This window comes from Metopolophium dirhodum, chromosome 9 (genome assembly GCF_019925205.1).
Source record: "Metopolophium dirhodum isolate CAU chromosome 9, ASM1992520v1, whole genome shotgun sequence".
Taxonomy (NCBI): Eukaryota; Metazoa; Arthropoda; class Insecta; order Hemiptera; family Aphididae; genus Metopolophium; species Metopolophium dirhodum.
In genome coordinates, this window is record NC_083568.1 from 2,154,065 (window position 1) to 2,167,313 (window position 13,249).

Sequence of the window (13,249 nt, forward strand, 5' to 3'; positions counted from 1 at the left end):
AAATTCCCCTACTATTTTCTTAGTAAAAAAAATTCTAAAAAAAACTATACTATTAAAAACAGGCAAAATTCACAAAACCACGGATACTCGTTGGACTATTCAGTAGGTAATATTTATCAATCTTATAAAAATGATTAACTGATAGTGACTTAAAATATATTCCACAATATTATATTTTTTTAACAACAAATCCGAATATTATTACATTATTATGTTTTAATTAAATTTAAAGTAATTATATATTATAATATACATTTTGTCATGCGGGTGTAAATTAAATAAATTTAAAATGTATTTTGATTTCCTGCATTTCGCAGCTGAGGTGCACGGTATTGTCGGTATTTGACGTGATAAAACTACCAAAGGCAAAGCATAATATATTATATAGTTTTTTTTTATAATTGACCGTGTGTATCAACAACAAAATATGAAATGTGTAATAATATAAGCAGTAATTAAAAATAAGTTATATTATATGTACCTGCCCCTTGTACAGTACCTACCGGTAAATCCCTCGCGAAATAACTTTAAATACATCAAAGGAACTTAAAAATGTAGTAATTTAATAACTCGTACGGCCTGAAAGATATATCAATTTTTTTCGTAAATTTTTTTATTATTATTAAACTACCAACATTTAACAACGTTTTAATAATTAATATAGATCGTTATTAATTTATTTTGTTTTGGGATAGTTATGATAATATGCACTTTCTAATGGTCTAAAATAATATAGTTGGTGACATAATATTTCGACTAAAGGCAAAGGCGTATAGGTATACTATAAACATTTTTGCAGTAGGTAACAATGTAAAATTAAAATACCTTCATTAATTATTATTTTTTATATCGTATTTAGAAAAATAAATTACATTTTGAAATAGAAAATAATTTTCATCAAATAATTAAAAATTCTTTATTAATTTGATTCAATTTATTAGAAGTAATTAACAATTTGGTCTTAACATAAATTATGAATTTATTTTTACTTACACTTTGCTCCATAGTAAGCCTAAGTATTCTGAACTATAGGATATGGATATAATATACATATTATACATTTTATTAGTTTAATTTATGTAACTTAAGTTTTATAATACACACAGGACTAAAAATCAGTAAATTTTTTGAACGAAGACTAAAAATAAAAACTATAATTGATTATTTGCTTCCGTTGTTATATGTTATACATAAATGTAATTTTGAAAAAAATTATAATATATGGTCTAAAAATAAAGATAATAAGTTATAACTTATAATTAAAATGAATATATTTAATTTTCTTTAATAATAACATAATATATTAATAAATCTTATATATTCTATTGATTTACCTTTCAGATAAAGTGCCAAATACAAATAAAACATTAGCATTTTCTGAAAAGACTTGATTATATTATCCTTTACATAATCACATCCCCCTAACCTCATTATGGCAACCGAAAGGTTAGAATAGTTATGAGACAATGACCCAAAACTATCCTGATTAACAAAAAGGGATTGTGTTCAGTGTTAACTTATAATTCAAATTAAGCGAAATATAGTAAAACTAATAATAGCGTTGTTGATCATATATAAATGTATAACAAGTAACAGCGAGCATTATCATTATTAGTTTTTAAACTAAAAACGTAATTGAAGTTTATCATTATTCAAATTTTTGCTTTTTATTTTTTGCACTGGGTGTGTTTGATGAAAATGTTTATAAATGTTTTTATATTTTTCCAAAACAATTCTCAGATAATTTAAAACTAAATTAAGAATACAACATTTTACTCAACAAGTCATCATAATAATAATTTCTATATATTTTGTTTGGTATAGATTATTATTTATTTTATAAGATAAAGTATTATGGACAACATTTCGTGGATTATATTAATTATTATTTTTTATTTTTGACATTTCATTTAAAGTTATTGACACAATTTCTAGAATAATATCTTAGTATTTTGAACTGCTTAAATATATCCAGTTTTTAAGTAAAATGTCTTATTTTTTCTTATTTCATAACTCTTATATATTTTGTAGACGAATCACAAATGAAATAAAGACAAGATATTTACTATTTAACCCTTTTTATAATAAAATGTAAATAGCTATAATATATTATTATGTATTTAATTTGAATACGAAACTTAAACACCAAAGAAATATAAATGTAACACACATTAGCACATTACTTAACTTCTGAGTATCTATTGGTTAATGTTTAGTAGTATTTTATTAAAATTGATTTGAGATTATCCAGTAAGTCGATTTTGACATTTAAAAATCAAAATTTGAATTGTTTATTTATTTGGTAGGTATACTTTGGTTGCTGCAATATATTTAGGTAAATAGACAGGCAGGTAGATTTAATAATATTATTGTATTTGCATTTTACTGTCCTACTTGTGTTTTATACTAAATCAAGTTTGGTTTAAAATATTAGAAACACATACAATATAAATCGATGTTAAGGTTAATAAAACCTTATTCCTTTATTGCATGCTTTACATTATTCATACGTTTGAACTATCAATCATTAAAATATGGCAACTTTAATAGGTACATTTGAGATGTTTTGTTATTCGAACTCTGAAGTAATTATATCCGGGTTGTTATAAACACTGCTTTGTAAATAAGTTTTTTTTTTGTTTCCAATAGTTTAAAGAATAAATGTTTTAAACATTTATTTGACATTTTAAAACTTTATATCCGCAAAATGTATTTTAAGAAAGATATGAATCTCCACATAATATATAGTCAAGCACTAATTACGTTTTATTACGTTTTTTAAAAATGTTTTTACATTTTGTTTTATATCACTAATAAAGTTTTAAGATATTGGAACTCATTCGACGCTGTATATGTCTCAATAAGATGTTCAGCAATTATAATACTATTTATCGATCGACCATTAAATTGCATCAACCTCAACGTTTTAATTTGACAGTAGAATCATTACCACAAAGGTAAACATTATAACTTTGTCGGTTACCTATATTAATTCGTGTTTCAATATACAGTACTACCCTTAAGAACTTATATGATATAGAGACATCCACGTCCTAAACGTGCCAACGACATAGTTTAATATCTATACATAATAATTAAGTACTCTACATTATAATACAATTATATTATTTCACTACAGAATGGAAATACATGTATTATAAAACAACAAATAAAAACCGTACTTCTAAAATCATACGTTTAGCTAAATTCAAAGACATTTCATGATGCGATTTTGTAAACAACTTACTTTTCCATTTTTAAGAAAATCATATATTTTTTTTACCACACGAAATAAATATTAAAAGCAATTCTATAAAAATAGCAAAAGCACGAATAAACAAGTATAATAATATTATTACTCTCGAAGTATAAACCTTCAGGAGATTGACAGAAATCTTGCGGTGTGATGACAAGCAATTGTTTATTTTGCCAATCAACAATTTAATTAATTTTTGACAGTTACTGAACGTTTTTGAAAACTAAAACGATATAGGTAGCCTCAATTTGCTCACCAATTATTATTTTAATTATTAGCGTATTGTTTATTAGGTTGTACAAAAAGTTCAAATCATTGTTTTTTTTTATATTCCGCGTGTATTTTATAACTGAACGATGAGATTATGTGATATTGATATGAATTTAGCGACTGATTAATAAAAAACGAAGGATATAGTGAGTTCCGTAAGGTAAGGTACTTACATATAATTTCCGATTATCTTGCACTTATTTCGAACACACTTACAGCAAAACCCTCTAAGTACCGGACACTCTCTACAGTCGTCGAAACTTGTGTGGTATAAGTGTAGTTACTTCATAATATATTTTACTAAATAATTACAACTGATTGTATAGGGCAAGCGATATACAATTTCGACATGACACATTACACGGTTGCAATTTAAATAATAGTAATTCGTAGGCCAGGAGGGAGTTTTTAATTTATTTTCCATTGCTGTCAGTTGTTTTTGAATATGGTTGGAGGAAGGGAACAAATTAACACTGTTGAAGGGGGTGTAAAAAGTTCTCAATATAACTTGAATGAACGCAGAATGTTGATGCTTAACAAAATAGGCAATATTTTTTCTCTTTATTTTAATGCGACATTTAAATTAATTAAACATTTTATGCACATATATATGTGTTATACCCCAAATGAGAAATTTACTTTTTTTTTTAACAATTTTATTAATTCGCGAAAAAAAAGTGGCCATTTCACGATAATATGTCCAAATCATCAATTGTGTAACTGCTGCTTTTTTTTTTTATCGTATTTTAATGTACAGCCTTATAAATTGCATTACATTTTAACTTTTTTATTTAAATAGGTCTACGGTTAACCATAGAACAGTTTAGATAATACATAAAAAATACATTTCGTTGTTAAATATGTTATAGTTTACCGTAGAAATACGCATTTTACTGTTGCTATAATATCAGATAATGGAAACATTATTTTTAAGTTTATGTTCTGTAATAACATTTATATAAATTTTAATTAGCTTACAGATAACTGGTAGTAAGTCAAATCATCAGGTACATAATCAAGATCTGCCTAATATTATATGTTTATTTTTATATTTATATTATTATATGTATATTTTTATATTTTTATATCATACATATTATTACCTTATTAATTCTAGTATGTAATTAAAACTTTTTAATTATATTTTATTTTTGCTATGACAAAATATTTTTAATTTAATAAAATCTAAAGTATAGCTTAAAATAATAATTAAAACAAAGAATGGTTTGTAGTGTTATAAAGTATACAGTGAAAAATAAAATATAGAAGTGGCCAAGGGTTTTTTTTTAGGTACCTACCTACCCATTCAATTGCTGTCTTTTCTTTGAGATTTTATAAAATCATTATATAAATACACAAAGATTGTTCAGTGTACATATCGTTAGTATCATTGTGTTGTAAATTATTTTTTTAGAGTCGCTGTATGGTCTTAAAATGGTCCCAAGGTTTCTTGATGAATTGGACTTTTTGGAATTGAGGACCACGGGTGGATTAATGATGTTCTAAATTTCAAGAGACTTTCAAGTCTTTACGGCTGTGTTTGTGACATTTTTGCTGTTTGTGGAATGGGCAACATTATGTTGTTGAGGTTAGTAACTATTAGTTGGTTGTAGTTAGTAGTCTGTTGTATTTTATACACCAATCATAAATGTTGTAATATAGTTTTATTATAATCAAGCGGATTGGAAGCGGTGATTTTCCGTCTTTGTCCAACACACGTGGAACATAGGAATTTAGATGTGTTTTCATTCCAACGTACCGATTGATCTAGGGAAGCGATAAGAATTCTAAAAACATATTTGAATTTGTCGTTAAGTCTTTACTTGGGATCGACTTTCCCAGATTTTTAATTTTTTGATTTAATTTTCTCCAAAAATTTAAATATTTTATTTCCTATTTTTAGTACCAATTTTTTAGAATTTTTGTGGATAAAATCAAAAATGTGACAAAATCGATCTCAAGTAGACATGGCGACAAATTCAAATATGTTTTTAGAACTCTTATCTCTTCCTTAGATCAATCGGTACGTTGGAATGAAAACCCGTCTAAATTCGTATGTTCCACGTGTGTTAGACGAAGAAAGAAAATCACCGCTTCCAATCTCCTGAAATCGATTTGTATTAATATTTTAAATGTGGACTAGGTATTCAAATAATAAATAATAATAATAAAATAATTAATCAACTACATATGTTTATACTTTTATATAAATATTATATAGATATCATTATCAGTTATAAAGTAAAAAAAAAAGCAATGATCTACTTGAAAATATTTTGATAGATACTTATGTCTTACTAATTCCATTTTCAATATTGAATTTACTTATTTACATTATTTTTGTTAAAAATACAAGAGGTTAGTGATTATAGCTAAAAAAATGAGTTGTAAAGTTTGTTGTTTCAGGTCAATGGTTATTTATAACAACAAATTCATCTTATAGCTAGGGCACTCTATGAAAAAAAAAAAACAATACGTATATTCTGATTTTTACTTTTGGTTTATAAGAAATGTAATATCTTAAGTTTTAAGATTGTTTACAACTCAGCATTAAATTTTGATTGATATTTACTAAATTGAAAAACAAAATCCTTTTAATATTATTTTTTGAATTGTTGGTGTTATTTTATGTATGGTTATAAAAGTAATTGTTTAATGTTTATAACCAAAGGCATACAATTTTTATCCATGAGAACCTGTAAAAATTTAAATTCAAATTTATTTAAATCTTATCATACTTACAATTTACATTGCTCTTTTGAGTTGTAAAACTACATAAACTGTACTTCTAATTTTGTATTATAATACATTTTTTCAAGAATAGAACAATATGGCACTTCAACATAATAATTTTAAAAATGGTTTAGGTAATTTCTGTCCATTTTTACTGGAAATTCTAATAAATCGATTGCAATGATAACTTAACATATTAAATATATTTGAAAAATGCTAATAATTTAATGTTTAGTATAAGAACATTGATTATAAATTCTCAATTATTCGAGTTTTATGTATATTCTAGTCTATGAAATTCTCAATAATATGTAAAATTTTGTGTCTTTTGTATTACTATTCATTTTATGTATCTTGGCATCTCCTACTGTAATCTACTAGAATTGCATACTTATGTGACTATGTCTCGATAGAAAACCGTTAACCATCTACTCTAACTTGAACTTTGTTCATTCATTGTTTTAAATTATCAAGTGACTTGAATACTTGATGCGCTTTCTAAGAAAACCTTAGAGTTGGCTTAGTGTTTGCAGTGCAAAGTACTAAAGTACCTATAATACTTCAATTATTCTTTTAACTAAAAATATATTTTCTTATTCCCTCTGTGTATTGGTAACTGTGTTATTAATATAATTATAATATAATAACACATTTTAATTTAGTCTTTCATTATTTCTATGATGTTAATACTATAAACTTGCAATTGCAATAATAATCTTTATTTAAGAATTACTAACAGAAAAATAATAATTATTTATATGTAGTCTATTGTTTTTATCTCAGAATACATACAGATATACCATGTTATACTTGGAAATAATTTTTTTTTTTAATCTGGGAATCCAAAATTCTTTAACAAATCTATTTTTAATATATTATATTTGATTGCAAATCAGTCAAAAACTATGATATTTTCCATTTTCACAAGTATACGAATTCTTAAAACATTTTCAACCAACTATATTAGATTAACGGTATTCGATAATACAAATAGACTTGTCATAAGCAACTAGAATTGATTCAGTTATCTGTCATATATTATTAATGAAAACGTTCAATTAATTTCAAAATACTTCCTTTGCGGATTTCATTAGAAATTCTGACGAAAATGAATTTAGAAACTGTATAGATACATCATTTGCAATTATGTATTTTATTTTTAACTATTTGCATTTTTTGGGACAGTAAAAGACTTTTTAAAAACTGCTAAAATAAACTATAAAGAGAATAATTATTATAAATAAATGAAAACCGTTACTACGTCAAATAAATAAATCATTCAGTATAATTTTATATGTGGCTATATTTTAAATTTAATATAATATACTACATTTCATTATATAAATAAACACACGATGAAAATTGTATTTTTAACCATTATTATTTGTAATTCATACATTTATGTTTATTTGCAATTGTTATGTTTATAACAAAAGCCATATTCATTGATTCGAATATAATTCGTTCTTTTGATTTTAAGTCACAGACGATATTTACCAACTATTTAATTTACTTAAATATAAGTATCTCGTTAGAAAAGTCAATTGAATGAATGTCTTTTATTTTCATTATATTATTATTTATAGTACAATTTTGCAGGAGCTTTTATTTTTATTATCAAATGGAATAATGTATCAAAATTCATCACTAATATTTAATTTTATGTGTAGGATTGTCGTCTGTTTGAGTGATTATTATTGTAACTTGTTGTATTTTTGAATTACTAATTTTTAATGAGCAAACTATTATAGTGTGCAATCCATATGCTGCACCATTCATTTAATATTCCATATAGCTACCTACAAAGCTACAACTGTAATATTTAATTTATTTAATAATACTATTTGTCAAATCATATATTATTGTATTTTCGCGCACTCTTCATCAGTTTCTCTGATAAATGCAAAACACCGTTAACCAAACGGTTTAATATAATATGGCATTACATATTATTTTATACTAGGTAGGTAATATGTATTATATTGTGGGGGGAGGTCAAATTCATAAAAGTTTAAAATTTTTACACTTCTTCAAACACTTAAATCAGATTTTCTGAAAATGAAAGTCTTATACAAATTCTAAGTTTGAACTATGACTATGGACTAGGTTTTTGGTGGCTAGGTCTCAAATTCCTATACGAAATACTAATAAATACATTTACGATGCAAAAAATAATAGTATGAAATATATACGCAGTACCATAGATAATAATAATATATAAGACATTCATGATGATAAGAAATTTATTGATTCATTGATTTCCAATAAAACAATATATTATAATATAATACATATTAAATCAATAATAATTTTACAATTTTAGGCCAAAATGTAGTTAAAAATATTATCTAGTAGTTCTTTTGAATTACGATACATTATGGGCTCAGTCACATATCAAGGACTAATGGCTCGCACTTATTGCACTAAATTCTCTATTTCACTCAAATATGAAAACTTCCACGTTCCACCAATTATTTTTGACGTAAAAAAAAAGTTCTGTTTTAAAGTTTTTAAGAACCGAATAGATTTGGATTGAGTAATAATACCTTGTTTGGAAAAGATCGGGAATTTAAATTGACAACACAATTATTCTATTTAATTGTTATATAATATAGTTAACCAATCAAATGGTAGTAGGTACATATGACTAAAAATTGTTACCTATATGTAATATAGTAGGTAGTTCCCATATACATATAACATACTAAATTGTTTTTATATTATATACCGATACCTACCTTCAGGAAAGAATATTAATTTAAGTTATAATAAAACGAAGGGTTTGGTTAAACATAATATAAATGATTTAGATATATTATTATTAAATACATAAAGAGTTGCAGGTTAATACTTATTTTGAAATGTTCTCTTTTTTTTTTAACCATTAATAGTATATGGAAATAAAATCGTTTACATAGCGCGTTTCAAATGAATGAATCTTTTCTCTCGATTTCTTTTTCTAAAAAATTAATATGTGAAAACCACAATATAGTATTTCTATATATTTAGTTCTTTTATACAATGCACAAAATACAAATACTGCAGTAAATATATATTCTGAAGGTTTGGTTTTTAGCTTATGAAACATTTTTCATTGAAATCAGAAATCAATATTCAGATGTTTTTACAAATACACCGATTTTAGACATTTATTTATTTATTCATTTTATTAAAATCATTGTACTTTAAGTAATTGAAATAAAAGTTTAAAATCCAAAAAAAAAAAATGTACTTTATAACCTACATCAAGGCGACATCACATAATATGTACGAAACCTCAAACATTAAATAAAATTAATAAATTGCCTGTCTTAGAATGGTTTTTTTTTTTTTTTATACAATAGAAAAACAACCATGGATATTGTATAATATATTTTATGTTGTGGTATTATAATTATTGAATTTGTAAAAATTATTGAGACGGTGGGCATGCACGATTTGTTTAGTTTGTGGCAAAGAGCCGATTGTGTTTTATTGTTAAAATTATAAATTTTAAAGCAGAGAAAAATCGTTGTATTTGAAAAATGGTTTATAGGGAAACTCTGTTTCTAGCCAACCTCCAACAGTTATGTATTATTGTTATGTAGCATTTTCAAATTAATTTAATAGTGACAATTACAGTAGGTATTTAGAGGAGAGGAACACGAGTATATTAGCTTATTATAATTTATAAGAGTAATATCAACAGGTTTAAAATTACATTTATTTCACAAAAATATATATTTATACTTTCTAAAATTAAAGCGCTATAGTATTGTAATTAATTGTCTAATAACGTCATTTTCAAGTGAGATACTTTATAATAACATCTCAGCAGAGAATATCTGTAGTAAAACTGTATACCCATCATAATAATATGATAATATTGATAAATTCAGTGTTGTACGTTAGCTCGTATATAGTCACAGTGGTATGTGAACAATATAATTTGACAGATTTTTATAGTGATAAATTTAATTAAAATTATATTTCAGTCATATAAATAATATCATGGGTATAGTAGAAAAAACGTTGTATTAATCTGAATATAATTTTTGCATTTTTAATAAATAATCAATTATATTGTTATTTAATTTTTTTAATTAATTTTTAGCTCGTTAGTGTGACAGAATTATTTCCGACAAACCTAAAATAAGGAATTGAGGAATTTGCTTCGAACAATTTATGTTTTCTTAAAACAGTTAAGAAACCTTTCTTGGGTTTATATTTAACAACAAAGAGTTAACATTGAATATACATATATAGGTATATAAATGCATACGCACGCATTCACGACATTCCTGAATCCTGGTGACAACGTAGGACGTTTAAGGATCTTAATTCTCGGAACGCACTAGAATACACAAGAATTTTAAAAATAATAAAGAAAAAACCAAAAAAATATAGAAAGAAATACTATTAGAAATTATTTATTTTTTTATTAAAACGTTTCGTTTTTTCTACACCAATACAGGTACCTTATACACCGGGATTTTATTTTATTTTACGGTAAGGAAAAGCTCGGATACAATAATATCAACAGTTCAATTTTATAATTCTATTTTTATGATCAATATTTTTTTCTCGTTGTCGTTTTATTACATTACCTATATACGCACGAAGGGTTGATTTTTTTCTGTAGGTATATCGTAAACAATCGATTTACGACGACCTGCGGTACGACGACGGTTTCCATATATACCGCGATTTATTAAATTATATTGAATGTGGTCACAGTCGGTATATAGGTATAAGTGGATTCCGCCAACGGTTAACGTTGTAACGATAATAATTATTGATGCTATCCTCATAGAATATTATGTAGCAAGTATAATATGTAAATATGGTCGTTTGGAATGGAAACCGATAATTTTTGGGATACTTGGCAATCGTTATGGTCGTGCCACGGTGGATATATTATGTGTATCGTACCCAATAAGCCCCAAGTGCGTTAGTCTTAACAACGGGTTGTATATTATATAGTTTGGTATTTACGGAAATGCGGAGAACATTCAAGGTCACTCTTGAAGTCCAAATTTTCACTCATAATAATATTATCTGAGCTAATAGTATACCTTCGTGGCTTATATTATTATAAACACAGAGTTTCATCTTTGTCTATGTAGAATAGTTGGTACCTATACCTATTGAAAATAATTAGATATAGCGGCAGAGACTGCAGTTATGAAATATTATATTATATGATAGGCCCCAAGTCTTTGGATCTTAAGACGAATGGCAGTATGATTTATTTTCCACAGTTATTGTTCGGTAGATTATTCGCTTAAATTATGGTTGTCACGTTTAAAATACATTAGTGTGTACCTGCGCAATAAAGCCGGAAAACCGAAATCGAGCCATTCGCCATCTGTATATGAGTGCAGTCGCGATAAATGTGGCTGTTGTCTTGCACAGTACAATATTATTATTTCAAATAAAATTTAAATATTTTGTTAGCTCTCGAGTGCCATAAACCGCTATCAAAATATAGTCACGATGGTGTATTATAATTATTATACTATTTTGTGCCAATTTCTTAAACCACCGTGTAGTCTTCGAAATTTTTTTTTTCAATAATACCGACTAAGACTCAAACGACCGATCAAAAATAACTAAGACCTAGATCGCTACAACTTTAAAGGGTACCTGCGCAGTAAAGCCGGAAAACCGAAATCGAGCCATTCGCCATCTGTATATGAGTGCAGTCGCGATAAATGTGGCTGATGTCTTGCACAATACAATCATTTCAAATAAAATTAAAATTTTTTGTTACCTCTCGAGGGCGATAAATCGCTATTCAACAATCACGATAGTGTATCATAATTATTATAATATTTTGTAGTATTATTATATTTTATGCCAATCTCTTAAACGTAGTCACTTATCGCGTAGTTTATTTCTTTGACATTTTTTTTTTCAATAATACCGACTAATACTCAAACGACCGATCTAAAATAACTAAGACCTAGATAACTACCTACAATTTTAAAGGGTAATCTATTTGATTTCACCTTTGGCATGGACAAACTTTGTTAAATGTGTTTCATACATTAAGCCGTACACACATAGGTAATAAACTTTTGTTCATAACAATATATAATGTAACGTTCATATGGTTGATATTTAGCCAGTTTTTTTTTTGTTCCATTGCCAAATGTGCAATACACCTGAATTTACAATACCATTTTATCCGGTACAGTTTTCAGTGAAAACCATGGCCGTTTGTTCGTTTACAATTTAACTGAAAGTTAAACGTGATTTATGGCAATTGTTTTAGGTTCAATTTTAAATTCCCGACGGTGTGTAGCGAAGAAGCTATTGATTTAATGAATTATGATATAATATTTAATTTACAAAATCCAGGGATTGTTGTTTAGGTAGTAATAATGTAGGTGCGTCGATTACCAAATATCCGTGTACCGTAATAAACCGAAATGATAAACTGTAAATCAGTGAAAAAAGTTTATATCGTTAATTATACAATTATTGGTATGAACTATACAATTTATGTAGGGTGATTTTTAAGCATGTTCACCTCCATTCTCTCTAGTACATATTTTATTCAAATCTGATTCTTAGAATTTTGTAAGTATATACTTTAAGACCATAATATATGTGTATAAATTCCTGATATTTTTTTTGTACACTTATAAAATGTTCTGAGGCGATACAAACTTCTATTTTTCAAAAAAGTTTTAGAAAAATATAAGCTACATGTAATAATATATTATGTAGTGTTTTAATAGACACTACGTCTACTTGAACCGTTTTTACAAATTATTTATATTGATAGATCAATAGTAATTTCTAACATTTTAAATTTAGTAATAATTTACTAATTTAAGGTACCATATCTACTAACCCATTACCATACACATATTATCCTTAGAACACAATGTTATATCACTCAAAAAGTCAAAATCTACACATTCAATTTTGATTTAGGTACGTTATAATTCTCAAAAAAAAATATTTTCTGAACAATAAAAATAGGGAGATTCCTAACATAGA

At 25.8% G+C, this 13,249-nt stretch overlaps 1 protein-coding gene across 4 annotated transcripts in view; it reads left to right on the forward strand.

Annotated features, from left to right (window-relative positions):
- The window catches only part of LOC132952740 (glutamate receptor ionotropic, NMDA 3A-like), a 169,065-nt gene that overhangs the window by 18,927 nt on the left and 136,889 nt on the right, over positions 1 to 13,249 (forward strand). For 2 of the 4 annotated variants that reach the window (XM_061025147.1, XM_061025146.1), the window contains exon 2: positions 4,941 to 5,114. The exons of the other annotated variants lie outside the window; for them this stretch is intronic. Coding sequence is in view for 1 of the 2 variants with exons in the window: in XM_061025146.1 (XP_060881129.1) it covers positions 5,092 to 5,114 (23 nt within the window). In the remaining variant the exon portion in view is untranslated. The remainder of the gene's footprint in view (positions 1 to 4,940; positions 5,115 to 13,249) is intronic. 4 annotated transcript variants of the gene reach the window in all.